Source organism: Hyla sarda, chromosome 9 (genome assembly GCF_029499605.1).
Source record: "Hyla sarda isolate aHylSar1 chromosome 9, aHylSar1.hap1, whole genome shotgun sequence".
NCBI classification, from domain to species: Eukaryota; Metazoa; Chordata; class Amphibia; order Anura; family Hylidae; genus Hyla; species Hyla sarda.
This window is the reverse complement of record NC_079197.1, coordinates 167948589-167968248: the sequence shown is the minus strand read 5'-3', so window position 1 is coordinate 167968248 and position 19660 is coordinate 167948589. Positions and strand designations below refer to the sequence as shown.

The 19660-nt window shown below is 44.5% G+C and overlaps 1 protein-coding gene across 1 annotated transcript in view; it reads right to left on the bottom strand.

Moving 5' to 3' along the window:
- Positions 1-8958: 8958 nt before the first annotated feature.
- ATP6V1G2 (ATPase H+ transporting V1 subunit G2) overlaps positions 8959-19660 on the bottom strand; it is an 11952-nt gene continuing 1250 nt past the window's right edge. Inside the window, exons 2-3 of the mRNA XM_056540958.1 lie at positions 10441-10541; positions 8959-9345 (exon numbers count right to left, since the gene is read on the bottom strand). Coding sequence (XP_056396933.1) covers positions 9169-9345; positions 10441-10541 — 278 coding nt within the window. The 3' untranslated portion in view covers positions 8959-9168. The remainder of the gene's footprint in view (positions 9346-10440; positions 10542-19660) is intronic.

Below are 19660 nucleotides of genomic sequence, written 5' to 3'. Positions count from 1 at the left end.
TATGCTGAATCTATGTTCCGGCCTATCGCCGCCCTTCCCAGAAACGATAGGTGCAATGAAATGACTGAAGGTCCCCAAGCCAATTTAACTTGAACTTGAATAACTTTACTGCAGTGCTTGCAATATCCAATGCGTAGTAACAGTCTCATATAACAGTTCTTAGGTTGCTTAGCGACTGGCAGAAGTTGCGGACCTTGCATTAAACTTGTAGTCTCTGAATTTAGGGAGTGATATGCAGATCCGTCCGAATTTAGGGGAAATATTGGGTCCGGTGATACTGCAGAGTGCTTAGGGGATGACACACTCTATAATTTAGATCATTCAGCCGTTGCCGCAAGGCTCAGGCCTAACTCACTGCGATTACTGCAATATAGGTCTTCTCTCATCAAGAGCCAGGAGAAAGAGAGTGAGAAGATGTCCGCCGCTCCCTTATATGGGCATGGGACATGGCGACTTCACCTTGTCATATGACCCGCAGGTCCTGCAACGCTAATAGAAACAGGTAATTAACCATTTATATACAGAAATAATACTATATGCATTATTCTATGGACAAATTAGAAATCTATATACTATAATAGAGGCGACTAGGGGCGGACTGACTAACAGAGATTACCAAGTCCTAGGGACTCTGGCTACGGGAACCCATAGATAAATAAGTACCGTATGAAATGCGGTACTGGGACACCACACAATCACAGCTCTCTGTGGGAAATATGAATAGGTGTATATATACGTCAGTGCGGCCGGCCGCATCTATACATTATGCAGGAGTGATATCTGCTGTGATCTTTCCTTAGCTGCAGGTACTACTACTCACAACATGAAGTACACTCTGCTCCATGCTGGGAGATGTAGTACCTGCATTAATAGACTGATCGCAACAGGTGTCAGAAGTTACACTCGCTGTGATCTGTCTATTAATGCAGGTACTATAGCTCCCAACACGGAGCAGAGTGTGTTGGGAGCAGTAGTACCTGCAGTTAAGGACAGATCACAGCGGGTGTCACACCTGTAGAGAGATGCGGCTCTCTACAGCGCTCGCATCTCTGCTCTGTACTCCGGCCAGTGATGTGGATAGAACATCACTCATTCATATTTCCCTCAGAGCTGTGATTGGCTGCAACCATCCGGCCAATCACCACTCTGGGCGGGAAATATGAATGAGTGATGTTCTATTCACATTACTGGCCAGAGCACTGAGCAGAGATGCGAGCGCTGTATAGAGCCGCTCCACATCTCTGTTATATTATGGACGATCGCATCGGGTGTCAGGATTGACACCCTGGGTGATATGTCCATTAGTACAGGTACTACTACTCCCATCATGGAACAGCCTGTTCTGTGCTGGGAGTAGTAGTACTACCTAAAAAATGTAAAAATAGGGGGGGGGAAGTGAAACACACACACTTTATTAAAAATGTATTAAAATTTTGTTATAAAAAATAAAAATTTGGTTAAATAAATGGTTCCCATCCCTACTGCATCCTTTTTTTTTTTTTTTTTTTTTTGGGGGGGGGTGGGGGGGGGGGTACCCATCAAATTTAGATGAAAGCGCCAAAGAGGCCAAATATGCAATTTCCACTAAAATGCAAAAACGTCAGAAAAAACATCAGACGCAGGAAATTGCACTGGCGTTTTTTTCACACAAAAAAAAAATGCAGGAAAAAAAAAACAAGTGGAAACTTAGCCTAAGCCATAAGCATCTTACCTGAATCAACAGCCAACCTACATGCCCTGGGGCCTTTATGATGTAGACAAAGCGTCCCGGAACAACTGTGTCAGCTAGTTTTCATAAGTTGTTGTCGTGTGGCTGAGAGTAAGTGTTAAAGGGGTACTCCGCCCCGAGATGTCTTATTCCCTATCCAAATGTCTAACCTGGCCTAAAAGGATTTGCATAATGAATACATGTGTATGAGTTAGATTAGAAAAACAGAGCTGATTTCTTCCAAAAACAGCACCACCCCTGTCCTCAGGTTGTGTGTGGAATTGCAGCTCAATTCTATTTAAGTAAATTAAGCCAAGTTGTAATTCCACGTGTAACCTGAGGACAGGTGTGGAGCTATTTGTAGTAGAAATTAGCTCTGTATTTCTATTCCTAGATAACCCCATTAACCCTAAACCTAAAGAATGGGCAAAAAAATGTGCGGAATGTCCGCATGAAAAACAGGTGCGGACATTCTGCACATTTGACTAAAGGTGGCGGGCTCTAGGACCGCTCAGAAATGTACCGTCTCATAGACAGCAATGCATTTCCTTGCAGACTCTGCAGAGAGAATAGACATGACCATTGTTTCTGAGGACACCATGTTAACAGTGCAGGGGACTCTGCTGCTGCCGAATGTCCGTGCGGAATATTTATGCGTAACTTCCCACAGACATTCTGCCGTGTGGACATAGCCTAAGGACGCAGCGATTTTTTTTTTTTTTTTTGTTTTCACTTTTTCCTCCTTCATAATTCTTTCAATTTTCTACTTACAGACCCATATGGGGGCTTTTTTTTTTTTTTTTTTTGGGGGGGGGGGGGGTTTGTTTCTACCCAGTGCATTTTGGGTAAAAATGAGATGTTATCTATTTTTCTGTAGGTCCATACGATTACAACGATACCCAATTTATATAGGTTTTATTTTATTTTACTTTGAAAAAAATTATAACTTTTTGTAAAAAAAAATGAGCTTTAAATTGTCCTTAATTTTTTTTATATACAGTGGTCCCTCAAGTTGCAATATAAATTGCTTCCAGGACGACCATTGTATGTTGAAACCATTGTATGTTGAGACCAGAACTCTATGGAAACCTGGTAATTGGTTCTGAAGCCACCAAAATGTCATCCAAAAATAGGAAAAAGTGAGGATTAAAGAAAAATAAGTAGATAACTAATATAGATGAAGCAAATCCTTACATATAAAAGTAATAAAGATCTGCTGGGAGCTGTAAATCACTGTCTATGTTAGTGTTTCCCAACCAGGGTGCCTCCAGCTGTTGCAAAACTACAACTCCAGCATGCCCGGACAGCCGTTGGCTGTCCGGGCATGCTGGGAGTTGTAGTTTAGCAACAGCTGGAGGCACCCTGGTTGGGAAACAATGGTTTATGTAGAGGACAGGAGCTTCTTCAGGGTCCTATACAGTACACAGTGTCCCAAATGGAGCCGCCCTTACTTGGTGTCCAAAACGAGCAGCTAACCCTGGTACAGGTAAGGAGTAGTACAGAACTTGTAGTTCCTCCCTGTACTGTAGGGGGCGCTACCCCTACCCACTGATTTACCAGTAAAATGCCCATTCTGATTGGTCAGTTCCTCCAGTTGTGACAGGTATCACAGATCTGGACTGTCTGTAGCATTGTATGTTGAGTCTGGTTTCAAGTTACAATGGTCCAGAAAAGACCATTATATGTTGAAACTATTGTATGTTGAGGCCATTGTAAGTTGAGAGTAAGGGATGATATTTTTCACGGCAATCTGTAGTTTTCATCTGTACCATTTTGGTTTTGATCGCTTTTTATTCTTTTTTTTTTTTAAATAACATATCAAGTGACCAAAATCCACAATTCTCGTGTATTCTCGTGAACGCCATTGACCGTGCGGTTTAACTAACATTATGTTTTAATACTTCCGACATTTACACACGCGGCGATGCCATCTATGTTTATGTTTATTTCTATTTACATTATTTTATTCAATAAATGGGAATTCAATCTTGTAGTAAGGGAGGGGCTTATTCATATTTATTAACATTTTATTTTACTTTTTTTTTTTTTACTATTTTACTATTTTTTATTCCCCATAGAAGACTATCACCTGTAGTCCTTCGTCTGTATATCCTTAGCAATGCTGTGCCATAGAACAGCATTGATCAGTGTTATCAGCGCTCCATTACTACAGGCTGCCATAGAACAGCATTGATCAGTGTTATCAGCGCTCCATTACTACAGGCTGCCATAGAACAGTATTGATCAGTGTTATCAGCGCTCCATTACTACAGGCTGCCATAGAACAGTATTGGTCAGTGTTATCAGCGCTCCATTACTACAGGCTGCCATAGAACAGTATTGGTCAGTGTTATCAGCGCTCCATTACTCCAGGCTGCCATAGAACAGCATTAATCAGTGTTATTGGTGTTCCATTACTTCAGGCTGCCATAGAACAGCATTGGTCAGTGTTATTGGTGCTCCATTACTCCAGGCTGCCATAGAACAGCATTAATCAGTGTTATCAGCGCTCCATTACTACAGGCTGCCATAGAACAGTATTGATCAGTGTTATCACCGCTCCATTACTACAGGCTGCCCTAGAACAGCAATGATCAGTGTTATCTGTGCTCCATTACTACAGGCTGCCATAGAACAGCATTGGTCAGTGTTATCAGTGCTCCATTACTACAGGCTGCCATAGAACAGTATTGGTCAGTGTTATCAGCGCTCCATTACTCCAAGCTGCCATAGAACAGCATTGTTCAGTGTTATTGGTGTTCCATTACTTCAGGCTGCCCTAGAACGGCATTGATCAGTGTTATCGGCACTCCATTACTACAGGCTGCCCTAGAACGGCATTGATCAGTGTTATCAGCGCTCCATTACTCCAGGCTGCCATAGAACAGCATTGGTCAGTGTTATTGGTGCTCCATTACTACAGGCTGCCCTAGAATAGCATTGCTCAGTGTTATCGGCTCTCCATTACTACAGGCTGCCATAGAACAGAATTGATCAGTGTTATCAGCACTCCATTATTGCAGGCTGCCCTAGAACAGCATTGCTCAGTGTTATTGGTGCTCCATTACTACAGGCTGCCATAGAACAGAATTGATCAGTGTTATCAGCGCTCCATTACTGCAGGCTGCCCTAGAACAGCATTGATCAGTGTTATCGGTGCACCATTACTACAGGCTGCCATAGAACAGCATTGATCAGTGTTATCAGCGCTCCATTACTCCAGGCTGCCATAGAACAGCATTGGTCAGTGTTATTGGTGCTCCATTACTACAGGCTGCCCTAGAACAGCATTGCTCAGTGTTATTGGTGCTCCATTACTACAGGCTGCCATAGAACAGAATTGATCAGTGTTATCAGCGCTCCATTACTGCAGGCTGCCCTAGAACAGCATTGATCAGTGTTATCGGTGCTCCATTACTACAGGCTGCCATAGAACAGCATTAATCAGTGTTATCAGTGCTCCATTACTACAGCATTAGTCAGTCTTATCAGTGCTCCATTACTATAGGCTGCCATAGAACTGTATTGGTCAGTTTTATCAGCGCTCCATTACTCCAGGCTGCCATAGAACAGCATTGGTCAGTGTTATTGGTGTTCCATTACTTCAGGCTGCCCTAGAACAGCATTGGTCAGTGTTATCGGCACTCCATTACTACAGGCTGCCCTAGAACAGCATTGATCAGTGTTATTGGTGCTCCATTACTACAGGCTGCCATAGAACAGAATTGATCAGTCTTGTCAGCGCTCCATTACTACAGGCTGCCATAGAACAGCATTAATCAGTGTTATCAGTGCTCCATTACTACAGGCTGCCATAGAACAGTATTGGTCAGTGTTATCAGTGCTCCATTACTCCAGGCTGCCATAGAACAGCATTGGTCAGTGTTATTGGTGTTCCATTACTACAGGCTGCCCTAGAACAGCATTGATCAGTGTTATCGGCTCTCCATTACTACAGGCTGCACTAGAACAGCATTGATCAGTGTTATCAGCGCTCCATTACTACAGGCTGCCATAGAACAGCATTAATCAGTGTTATCGGTGTTCCATTAGTACAGGCTGCCTGTATACTAAGAGCGCCAATCCAAGGGTATGGAGGCAGGTTGCCAGCTATTCGGGGCACCCTGTAATTTTCCATAGAGGACCTAATCGATGATGTCCGGCATTAGCTGTTTACAGCCGAAAATATGCACATAAAAAAAATATATATATATGCCCATGCTGTAAGTTGTAGTTTTGCAACAGCTGGAGGCACCCTGGTTGGGAAACAACGCTTTAAACCAACCAGTCTGGTAAAGTGGGGTGACCACACTTTTTTGATAACTGTATTGTGTCAGCCATGTTGGTCATCATCCAACTTTTCTAAAAACAGAAAATTTAGAAGGCTGAAATTTAGGGTTTTAGGAATAAAATTATTAATTTAAAATCAGCATATATTTGTTTTGACGTATGGTGAAGGTGTTGTGTACTGACAAACTTCGTGTCATTGTCCTCCCTCCCATGGAATGCACAGTATGAGAGGTTGGGGATAGGCCTGGGCATGACGGCCACACTTAATGAACCATCTGTACTTTCTTACTAGGATCATCTGCGTGAATGATCACTACAAGAAACCAAAGTCAGACTTTTCTTTAAAGGGGTACTCCAAAGAATAAAAACGTTTTCAAATCAACTGGTGCCAGAAAGATAAACAGATTTGTAAATTATTTCTATATTAAAAATGTTAATCCTTCCAGTACTTATCAGCTGCTGTATGCTCCAGATGAAGTTGTGTAGTTCTTTCCATTCTGACCACAGTGCTCTCTGCTGACACCCCTGTCAGGAACTGTTCAGAGCAGGAGAGGTTTGCTATGGGGATTTGCTCCTGCTCTGGACAGTTCCCGACACGGACAGAGGTGTCAGCAGAGAGCACTGTGGTCAGACTGGAAAGAAATACACAACTTCCTCTGGAGCATACAGCAGCTGATAAATACTGGAAGGATTAACATTTTTATATAGAAGAAATTTACAAATTTGTAGAACTTTCTTGCATCAGTGGACATAAAAATATTTGATTTTTATTTTTTATCCCCTTTAACACCTTAAAGGGGAACACTGGTGAAAACTAGTGGGAAATAAATGTTTTCAAATCAACTGGTGCCAAAAAGTTAAACAGATTTGTAAATTACTTCGATTTAACAATCTTAACCCTTCCAGTACTTATCAGCTGCTGTATACTCCAGAGGAAGTTGAGTTGTTCTTTTCTGTCTGACCACAGTGCTCTCTGCTGACACCTCTGTCCGTGTCAGGAACTGTCCGGAGCAGGAGCAAATCCCCATAGCAAACCTCTCCTGCTCTGGACAGTTCCTGACATGGACAGAGGTATCAGCAGAGAGCACTGTGGACAGACAGAAAAGAACTACACAATTTCCTCTGTAGTATACAGCAGCTCATAAGTACTGGAAGGGTTAAGATTTTTAAATAGAAGTAATTTACCAATCTGTTTAACTTTTTGGCACCAGTTGATTTGAAAACATTTATTTTCCACTAGTTTTCACCAGTGTTCCCCTTTAAGGTGTTAAAGGGGATAAAAAAAATTAAAATAAAATATTTTTATGTCCACTGATGCAAGAAAGTTCTACAAATTTGTAAATTTCTTCTATATAAAAATGTTAATCCTTCCAGTATTTATCAGCTGCTGTATGCTCCAGGTGAAGTTGTGTATTTCTTTTCAGTCTGACCACAGTGCTCTCTGCTGACACCTCTGTCCGTGTCGGGAACTGTCCAGAGCAGGAGCAAATCCCCATAGCAAACCTCTCCTGCTCTGAACAGTTCCTGACAGAGGTGTCAGCAGAGAGCACTGTGGTCAGAATGGAAAGAACTACACAACTTCATCTGGAGCATACAGCAGCTGATAAGTACTGGAAGGATTAACATTTTTAATATAGAAATAATTTACAAATCTGTTTATCTTTCTGGCACCAGTTGATTTGAAAACATTTTTATTCTTTGGAGTACCCCTTTTTTTCCCCCTCCGAGTACCCTCCTAGGAATAGGAGAGGAATCCTCCCGTAAAAATTCCACCACGGAATTAACTTTTTTTTTTTTTTACACGAAATTTGCGCAAATTTAGCGTGCACTGGATGTCTGGGGTGCTGCAGCCGAGATCGCGGGGGTCTCCAGCGGTGGGACCCCCACAATCAGGCATCTGATGTCTAGGGGCAGAGTACCCCTTTAAGCATCTGGGCCTGGTGACGCACCCAGTGGCCTATTTACCACTAGGCCAACAAAGCCCAGGCCTAGGGCGGCAGTTTGCTCAGAGGGATAGGGAGGATCTGAGCCATGTAGAGATGTAAACTGCTTCTGGACCAGCAGAGGGCGCTCAATAACTGTAAGCCAACTCCCAGCTGTCTCCTCAGCTGACACTACCTGCCTGCCAAACTATCACTGTGCTGCTGTGCCTGTCTCCGGAGGAGCGCCCCCATCCTACCAGCCTCCGATCATGAGGATGAGCCTGCACCGCCGGAGGAGGAGAAAAAGCTGGTGAGGGTGGCAGCAGCCTGAAATCACCAAGTCCCTGGTCCTGTCCACACGCGGCTAAGGTGAACCCCCCCTTCCTTTGGACTAGACCAGTGGTCTTCAACCTGCGGACCTCCAGATGTTGCAAAACTACAACTCCCAGCATGCCCGGACAGCCGTTGGCTGTCCGGGCATGCTGGGAGTTGTAGTTTTGCAACATCTGGAGGTCCGCAGGTTGGAGACCACTGGACTAGACCATCACCACCCCCCCGGCCCAGCAGGAAACCCTTATTTCCCACTGGACCCACCTACCCTTTTCATCCACCTCCATTCACAATGCACTCTCCAGTATATTGTTGCTGAAGATATGGTAGTCACTAAGTTAGAAGCCTGGGGTCAGCACTAGAGATGAGCGAACTTACAGTAAATTCGATTCGTCACGAACTTCTCGGCTCGGCGGTTGCTCACTTTTCCTGCATAAATTAGTTCAGCTTTCCGGTGCTCCGGTGGGCTGGAAAAGGTGGATACATTCCTAGGAGACTCTTTCCTAGGACTGTATCCACCTTTTCCAGCCCACCGGAGCACCGGAAAGCTGAACTAATTTATGCAGGAAAAGTCAGCAACCGCTGAGCTGAGAAGTTCGTGACGAATCGAATTTACTGTAAGTTCGCTCATCTCTAGTCAGTAGATTCTTCAACGAATGGGACGAGCTCATAAATGAGAGTCTAAACTTCTGCACATTAAAGGCAATATGAGGTTTACATGACAAGTTCTGTCTTTATTGTTCTTAATACAATTAAATAGCAGAGAGGATTATGGGTAAATATACAGTAGCCTCAGGGGGGGGGCTCAGCTACGCCGCACCTCATAGATGTAATTTTAGGTTAAAGATGCCGAGCCCCTCCTGCTATACACAACACGGGCACTCCACATACACACACAGGGGATGCCAGCGGGGGCCCTCAGTAGTTGGTGAAGCCATAGTTGGGGTGCAGCTCAGCTTTCACATCACACACCAGGCTGAGTAGTCTCCTCAGTACGACCTCTTTATTCTTCCCATGACAACTCTGGACCATCTGGAGCGTCTGCCGGGTTCTGGTCTCTATCTCAGAAGACAGGTCCCCCTGGGTGCCCAAGGCCTGTGGGATCAGACAAGAATCAGAACATATATGAGGGGTATATAGAAGAGATCACAGAAAAAATCAAAATCACTCCCCTTCCTATTATGGTGCTGTACTCAATGCCAGACTGCTGCAGATAAAGGCGACAAAATAATATCTATATGAAAAATTAGGAGATGTCCAGCGCAGGTTCCAAGCAATACGAAATTATTTATTCAGCAGTAACACAACATGATGACAGGTAGGTGACGCGTTTCAGCCACAATCTGCGGCCTTAGTCATACGTATGACTAAGGCCGCAGATTGTGGCTGAAACGCGTCACCTACCCGTCATCATGTTGTGTTACTGCTGAATAAATCATTTTGTATTGCTTGGAACCTGCGCTGGACATCTCCTCATTTTTCATATCGTTATACGAGTTGTGGTCTAGTCTCGTCCGAGACGCAGGAAGGGCGTACGAGTGAGTTGTGCCTGACACTTGGACTTTGTTAAAATAATATCTAGTATATGAAAGGGCATGGGTACCCCTGACACAAAAGAAATCATACCGTCTTTCTCCGAAAATAAAAAATCAATGTCGGACCTCTCTGTACCTTAGTGGCGCACAGATCACTGAGCAGCACGCGGTCACTTTCCACCAGTGAGGCGGCCGGCTCCTGACGTTGCGCAGGGGGACATCACTCGTCATCCCAGAGCCCGCGCCATCACAACAGGACTACGGTAGCCGCCTCCTGCGTCGCGCGTGGCAGGAGGTGGGCAATGTGAGGCACAGACACACAGGGGTGCCTGGGGGGGTGGGGGGATAATATCTGGTAGGGGGGGGGAGGTGAGGTGAGGGGGGGGGGGGCCTCATGAACCCCGCTGGATTCTCTAGACTCCCCCCTCCACCCCACCACACCCCAGTTCTGTGCCAGATTCAATCCACTGACACAGGGATGATGCTAAGCGGGAGGGGGGGGGGTTGGGGAAAAATAAGACACCCCCTGAAAATAAGTTGTAGCGCATCTTTGGGACACTGTCTTATTTTCGGGAAAACAGGAACTTATTTAAACTAACTATATGTACTAAATAAACATACAGCCAGTAGCTGCTCATTAATACTGTTTACATACGGTGCGTTGCTGGCTCTGGAATTCCCGCTCTCGTTCTACCCGATACTGTTCTATCTCCACTTGGGCCTCCTCTTTCGCTTGCTTCAGCCTCCGGGCTTTACCTGTAGAGGATAAACAAGGAATTAGATCTGACGGCTACAGGATTGGATCTACTGGACATCGGTCACTGGATTGATCCGAATCTTTGGATCCACTTGAGGTTTCAATCCTACATGTTGGCCATTTTGTTACCCTAGGAGGGTCGGGTTTCCTACCAAACCTGTTTGGGTTTTTCCCTCCTTGAAGGGATAGATAGAATAGAAGACCACCGGCAGCCGATTGGGTCAGGACTAGAGATGAGCGAACTTACAGTAAATTCGATTCGCCACAAACTTCTCAGCTCGGCAGTTGATTTATCCTGCATAAATGAGTTCAGCTTTCAGGTGCTCCGGTGGGCTGGAAAAGGTGGATACAGTCCTAGGAGACTCTTTCCTAGGACTGTATCCACCTTTTCCAGCCCACCGGAGCACCTGAAGGCTGAACTAATTTACGCAGGATAAGTCATCAACTGCCGAGCCGAGAAGTTTGTGACGAATCGAATTTACTGTAAGTTCACTCATCTCTAGTCAGGACCTTAGACCCCTCAGCTTCTGTTGTCAGGGAGAGTTCTCCTATTATGCCGAATAACAACAAGTCACTGGTCCTTGAACTTTTTGACTTCCCTGGATTTCCTATAAGAACAGTCCTGGAACTAGAAGCTTAGTCATCTCCTGGACTTTAGGACCATTGGGGGAGATTTATAAAAACCTGCGCAAAGGAAAAGTTGCCCAGTTGCCCATAGCAACCAATCAGATCGCTTCTTTCATTTTGCAGAGGACTTGTTAAAAATGAAAGAAGCGATCTGATTGGTTGTTATGGGCAACTGGGCAACTTTTCCTCCGGACAGATTTTGATAAATCTCCCCAAATGCTTTCACACCGATTTATATTAGAAAAGGGGGGGGGGGGGGGGAGGCGTAATGTGAAGATCAAAGGCAAAACTAATAACAGGGCCCCCAACTATAAAGCTTTATTTATTGTACTGGTCTCCCTATATAACAAAGAGATACCTAATAGATTCCTCAGGCCCCTGGGTGCAACCGCACCCTCTGCAATTCTTATAGTTACACCCCTGAGGAGTAGTAAGTCGCTCTGTGAGTGGGCAATGAAATTTGGCAGGTATCTCTGATCTTAAAACTGGAACATAAAATTGAACATTCACATTTTTCCATATGGGGGCTTGTTTTTTTGCAGGTTTAGTTGCACTAAAGGGGTACTCCGGTGAAAAACTTTTTTTTTTTTTTTTTTAAATCAATCAATTACTTCTATTAAAAAATCTAGATCCTTCCAGTACTTATTAGCTGCTGAATACTACAGCGGAAATTATTTTCTTTTTGAAACACAGAGCTCTCTGCTGACATCATGAGCACAGTGCTCTCTGCTGACATCTCTCTCCATTTTAGGAACTGTCCAGAGCAGCATATGTTTGCTATGGGGATTTCCTTTTACTCTGGACAGTTCCTAAAATGGACAGAGATGTCAGAAGAGAGCACTGTGGTCATGATGTCAGCAGAGAGTTCTGTGATTCAAACGGAAAAGAATTTCCACTGTAGTATTCAGCAGCTAGTAAGTACAGGAAGGATTAAGATTTTTTTAATAGAAGTAATTTACAAATCTGTTTAACTTTCTGGCACCAGTTGATTTACTGGCACCTTTAAAGGGGTACTCCACTGTCCCAGCATTCGGAACATTTTGTTATAAACGCTAGCTGTGGGCTGCGGGGGTTTTGACGTTTCGGCCACGCCCCTCATGACATCACACCACCCCCCCTCAATGCAAGTCTATGGGAGGGGGCGTGCCACGCCCCCTCCCATAGACTTGCATTGAGGGGGTGTGGTGTGACGTCATGAGGGACGTGGCCGAGAAGTCATGACCCCCGCAGCCCGCACCCAGCGTTCGGAACAACAATGTTTTGAACGCTGGGGCGGTGGAGTATCCCTTTAATAATGAAACCCTACAATTTACAATGAAGCGTCATCCTACACTAATGAAAGAATTAAATTGTAAAGTGAAATTGAAAAACAAAAATTAAAAAAACAATCATTCTGCAAAGTTTGGGGTGGTTACGTTTTTATGTCATTCACTGTACATTAACCCCTTAAGGACTCAGCCCATTTTGGCCTTAAGGACTCAGACAATTTAATTTTTACGTTTTCATTTTTTCCTCCTCGCCTTCTAAAAATCATAACTCTTTTATATTTTCATCCACAGACTAGTATGAGGGCTTGTTTTTTGCGCGACCAGTTGTCCTTTGTAATGACATCACTCATTATATCATAAAATGTATGGCGCAACCAAAAAACACTATTTTTGTGGGGAAATTAAAACGAAAAACGCAATTTTGCTAATTTTGGAAGGTTTTGTTTTCACGCCGTACAATTTATGGTAAAAATGACGTGTGTTCTTTATTCTGAGGGTCAATACGATTAAAATGATACCCATTATTATATACTTTTATATTATTGTTGCGCTTAAAAAAAATCACAAACTTTTTAACCAAATTAGTACGTTTATAATCCCTTTATTTTGATGACCTATAACTTTTTTATTTTTCAGTATAAGCGGCGGTATGGGGGCTCATTTTATGCGCCATGATCTGTACTTTTTTTTGATACCACATTTGTATATAAAAAACTTTTAATACATTTTTTATAATTTTTTTTTTAATAAAATGTATTAAAAAAGTAGGAATTTTGGACTTTTTAAATTTTTTTTCGTTCACGCCGTTAACCGTACGGGATCATTAACATTTTATTTTAATAGTTCGGACATTTACGCACGCGGCGATACCAAATATGTCTATAAAAATGTTTTTTACGCTTTTTGGGGGTAAAATAGGAAAAAACGGACGTTTTACTTTTTTATTGGGGGAGGGGATTTTTCACTTTTTTTTTACTTTTACTTTTACATTTTTTTACATTTTTTTTTACACTTGAATAGTCCCCATAGGGGACTATTCATAGCAATACCATGATTGCTAATACTGATCTGTTCTATGTATAGGACATAGAACAGATCAGTATTATCGGTCATCTCCTGCTCTGGTCTGCTCGATCACAGACCAGAGCAGGAGACGCCGGGAGCCGCACGGAGGAAGGTGAGGGGACCTCCGTGCGGCGTTATGAATGATCGGATCCCCGCAGCAGCGCTGCGGGCGATCCGATCGTTCATTTTAATCGCGAACTCCCGCAGATGCCGGGATCTGTATTGATCCCGGCACCTGAGGGGTTAATGGCGGACGCCCGCGAGATCGCGGGCGTCGGCCATTGCCGGCGGGTCCCTGGCTGCGATCAGCAGCCGGGATCAGCCGCGCATGACACGGGCATCGCTCCGATGCCCGCGGTTATGCTTAGGACGTAAATGTACGTCCTGGTGCGTTAAGTACCACCTCACCAGGACGTACATTTACGTCCTGCGTCCTTAAGGGGTTAAAGGGGTACTCCGGTGGGAAACTTTTTTTTTTTTTTTTTTTAAATCAACTGGTGCCAGAAAGTTAAACAGATTTTTAAATTACTTCTATTAAAAAAATCTTAATCCTTCCAGTACTTATTAGCAAATAAATACTACAGAGGAAATTCTTTCCTTTTTGGAACACAGCGCTCTCTGCTGACATCACGAGCACAGTGCTCTCTGCTGACATCTCTGTCCATTTTAAGAACTGTCCAGAGCAGGAGAAAATCCCCATAGAAAACATATGCTGCTCTGGACCGTTCCTAAAATGGACAGAGATGTCAGCAGAGAGCACTGTGCTCGTGATGTCAGCAGAGAGCACTGTGCTCGTGATGTCAGCAGAGAGCTCTATGTTCCAAAAAGAAAATAATTTCCTCTGTAGTATTCAGCAGCTAATAAGTAATGGAAGGATTAAGATTTTTTTTTTTTATAGAAGTCATTTACAAATCTGTTTAATTTTCAGGCACCAGTTGATTTAAAAAAAAAAAAAAAGTTTTCCACTGGAGAACCCCTTTAAAAATAACTTTTTAACTTTATTCTGAGGGTCAGTACAAATACAGTGATGCCCAATTTCTTTACAATTTTTTAATAATTTTTTTTTTTTTAAAGTTGCTTTTCTTGCCATCTGTATTTTTCTGTCTACAACAGAGCAATGAGGGCTTGTATTTTGTGCAGCGATCTTTAGGTTTTATGGGTAGCATTTTGGGATAGATGTGACGTTTAAAGGGGTACTCCAGTGGAAAACTTTTTTTTTTATGAACTGGTGCCAGAAAGTTAAACAGATTTGTAAATTACTTCTTTTAAAAAAAATATTTACCCTTCCAGTACTTTTTAGCAGCTGTATGCTACAGAGGCAATTATTTCCTTTTTTATTTCTTTTTTGTCTTGTCCACAGTGCTCTCTGCTGACACCTGATGCCCGTATCAGGAACTGTCCAGAGCAGGAGAAAATCCCCATAGCAATCCTATGCTGCTCTGGACAGTTCCTGACATGGACATCGGTGTCAGCAGAGAGCACTGTGGACAAGACAAAAAAGAAATAAAAAAAAAACAGAATTTCCTCGGTAGCATACAGCTGCTAAAAAGTACAGGAAGGGCAAAGATTTTTTTTTTTATAGAATAATTTACAAATCTGTTTAACTTTCTGGCACCAGTTGACTTATAAAGACCTAAAAAAAAAAAATGTTTTTTATGTTTGGTGACAAATCTTGGATTTTTTTTTTTTTTTAGTTTTTCAGCATTTACCAAATGGAAACAATGATGTTATATTTTAATAGTGCCGACAGTTCAACACGCTGTAATTTTTTTGTTAGTTCGATTTTTTTTTTTTTTTCATTTGAGAAATGGGAAACATGGGTGATTTTAGTTTTTAATATGGGGAATTTTTGTTAGTTCAAACAAAAGATAACACTTGATAGTTCGTAAAACACGCAATATATACGTATTGTACTGTCAAACTACTGATCTCCCAGTACAGTGCATTCAGAAAGTCTCTAGACCCTTTCACTTCGCTTCACATTCCGCACTCAATACTCCAGAATAAGAAGGTAAATAAAAAACTCATTTATTGAAAAAGAAAAACGAATATATTGCATTGACTTATATTTTCATACCATTTACTCAGTACTACAGCATCCAGGCTTCTTGGGCATGATGCCACAAGGTTTGCCCACCGGGTTTTTATTAAAAAGGAAATATTTTAATTTCACCTGGACAATAATATTCAGACCCTTTGCTATGACATTTGAAATTTAGCTCTGGCTCCTTCCATTACTCTTGATCATTTCTGAGATGTTTCTCCATCTTCGTTGGAGTCACCTGTGGTAAATTCAGCTGACTGGACAGGATTTAGATATACTCAGCCCTGTCTATATACGGTCTCCCTGCTGACAACGTATATCAGAGCAAAACCCAAGACATGAGGAGGAAAGAACTGTCTGTAGAGCTCAGAGACAGGATTGTGTGGAGGCACTGATCTGGAGAAGTGGACTGAAATATTTCAGCTGTATTCACTGTTTCCAAGAGCTCATTGGACTTCATAATTCTCACATGGAAGAAGTGTGGAAAAACAAGGACACTTCCTAGAGCTGCCGCCCTACTAATGCTGCTGACCAATACCATCCCTACAGTGATCAGGGTGGGGGCAGCATCATGTCTGGGGGAAACCAGGCACTGCCCATCACCTGCCCAATACCATCCCTACAGTGATCATGGTGGGGGCAGCATCATGTCTGGAGGAAACCAGGCACTGCCCCTCACCTGCCCAATACCATCCCTACAGTGATCATGGTGGGGGCAGCATCATGTCTGGAGGAAACCAGGCACTGCCCATCACCTGCCCAATACCATCCCTACAGTGATCATGGTGGGGGCAGCATCATGTCTGGAGGAAACCAGGCACTGCCCCTCACCTGTCCAATACCATCCCTACAGTGATCATGGTGGGGGCAGCATTATGTCTGGAGGAAACCAGGCACTGCCCATCACCTGCCCAATACCATCCCTACAGTGATCATGGTGGGGGCAGCATCATGTCTGGAGGAAACCAGGCACTGCCCATCACCTGCCCAATACCATCCCTACAGTGATCATGGTGGGGGCAGCATCATGTCTAGAGGAAACCAGGCACTGCCCATCACCTGCCCAATACCATCCCTACAGTGATCATGGTGGGGGCAGCATCATGTCTGGAGGAAACCAGGTACTGCCCATCACCTGCCCAATACCATCTCTACAGTGATCATGGTGGGGGCAGCATCATGTCTGGAGGAAACCAGGTACTGCCCATCACCTGCCCAATACCATCTCTACAGTGATCATGGTGGGGGCAGCATCGAGTCTGGAGGAAACCAGGAACTGCCCATCACCTGCCCAATACCATCCCTACAGTGATCATGGTGGGGGCAGCATCATGTCTGGAGGAAACCAGGTACTGCCCATCACCTGCCCAATACCATCTCTACAGTGATCATGGTGGGGGCAGCATCATGTCTGGAGGAAACCAGGTACTGCCCATCACCTGCCCAATACCATCCCTACAGTGATCATGGTGGGGGCAGCATCATGTCTGGAGGAAACCAGGTACTGCTCATCATCTGCTCAATACCATCCCTACAGTGATCATGGTGGGGGCAGCATCATGTCTGGAGGAAACCAGGTACTGCCCATTACCTGCCCAATACCATCCCTACAGTGATCATGGTGGGGGGAAGCATCATGTCTGGAGGAAACCAGGCACTGCCCATCACCTGCCCAATACCATCCCTACAGTGATCATGGTGGGGGCAGCATCATGTCTGGAGGAAACCAGGTACTGCCCCTCACCTGTCCAATACCATCCCTACAGTGATCATGGTGGGGGCAGCATCATGTCTGGAGGAAACCAGGTACTGCCCATCACCTGCCCAATACCATCCCTACAGTGATCATGGAGGGGGCAGCATCATGTCTGGAGGAAACCAAGAACTGCCAATCACCTGCCCAATACCATCCCTACAGTGATCATGGTGGGGACAGCATCTTCTCTGGAGGAAACCAGGCACTGCCCATCACCTGCCCAATACCATCCCTACAGTGATCATGGTGGGGACAGCATCATGTCTAGAGGAAACAAGGCACTGCCCATCACCTGCCCAATACCATCCCTACAGTGATCATGGTGGGGGAGGTATCATGTCTGGGGGAAACCAGGCACTGCCCATCACCTGTCCAATACCATCCCTACAGTGATCATGGTGGGGGTAACATCATGTCTGGAGGAAACCAGGCACTGCCCATAACCTGCCCAATACCATCCCTACAGTTATCATGGTGGGGGCAGCATCATGTCTGGAGGAAACCAGGCACTGCCCATCACCTGCCCAATACCATCCCTACAGTGATCATGGTGGGGGAGGTATCATGTCTGGGGGAAACCAGGCACTGCCCATCACCTGTCCAATACCATCCCTACAGTGATCATGGTGGGGGTAACATCATGTCTGGAGGAAACCAGGCACTGCCCATAACCTGCCCAATACCATCCCTACAGTTGTCATGGTGGGGGCAGCATCATGTCTGGAGGAAACCAGGCACTGCCCATAACCTGCCCAATACCATCCCTACAGTGATCATGGTGGGGGCAGCATCATGTCTGGAGGAAACCAGGCACTGCCCATCACCTGCCCAATACCATCCCTACAGTGATCATGGTGGGGGCAGCATCATGTCTGGAGGAAACCAGGCACTGCCCATCACCTGCCCAATACCATCCCTACAGTGATCATGGTGGGGGCAGCATCATGTCTGGAGGAAACCAGGCACTGCCCATCACCTGCCCAATACCATCTCTACAGTGATCATGGTGGGGGCAGCATCATGTCTGGAGGAAACCATGCACTGCCCCTCACCTGCCCAATACCATCCCTACAGTGATCATGGTGGGGGCAGCATCATGTCTGGAGGAAACCAGGCACTGCCCATCACCTGCCCAATACCATCCCTACAGTGAAGCAAGGTGGGGTCAGCATCATCCTGTGGGGACAGAGAGACTGATCAGGGTTGAAGGAAAGCTGAATGGAGCAAAGTACAGAGATATTCTTAATAAAAACCTGATCCATAGTGCTCTGGACCTTAGACTGGGCCATGGGTTCACCTGCCAACAAGCCAATGCCCCTAAGCACACAGCCAAGATAACACAGGAGCGGAGTGAATGTCCTGAGGGGCCCAGCCAGAGTCCAAACCCAAAGGAACATCTCTGGGGAGACCTGAAAATGGCTTCCACCAATGGTCCCATCCAACCTGACAGAGCCTGAGTGGATCTGCAGAGAAGAATGGCAGATAATTCCTAAATCCAGGTGTGTAACCCTTGTGGCCTCATCCCCAAGAAGACTGGTGGCCGGAATCACTGCCAAAGGGGCTTCACCTAAACCTGAGTAAAGGGTCTGAATACTTATATCACTGCAAGGCTTTAGCTTTTCCTTTTTTTAATAAATTATCAAAGATTGATAACCTTCTGTCATTACCTTGTCTTTATGGGGTATTGGGCGAAGAATATTGGGGAAAAGTTGATTTTGGTTTTCTTTTAGCACAAGGAGCAACACAACAAAATGTGAAAACGCAAAAAGTTCTGAAAAGTTCCTAAATGCATTGTATGTAAATGTAGGATGCAAGAAGGGGTTAAAAAAGATGTCTGCGGCCTATTTTATCTTTACATAGAACCTCTATCCACGGGTCTTATTTTTCATAAGCAGTTCAGTAAATGGTGTAATGTGATTTGTGATCTCGTGGTAATCCACAGGCCGAGGGTCATGAGGAAACATTTCGTTGACACAACATCTATTCATATAGTAATAATACATCCGGGCAGACATGTGACCCGGGAGACCACTGAGATAACAGAGAGGGCCAGTGTGGCCCCCAAAACCCCAGCTGTCTGCTGCAAGACCAACCATACGTCATGGGACGCCCAAGGGGTAATGTTCCCTTGTGTAGAGGAAAAGCTGTGACCAGTTGCCCATAGCAACCATTCATATTTTAGAGACCTTTTTTAAAATGAAAGAAGCGATCTGATTGGTTGCTATGGGCAACTGGTCAGTTTTTCCTCTGCACAGGTTTTGATCAATCTCCCTCAGTGTGTCTCCAGCAGTTGCAAAACTACAACTCCCCGCATGCCCGGACAGCCGTTGGCAATGCTAAGAGAGAGAAATAGATAGA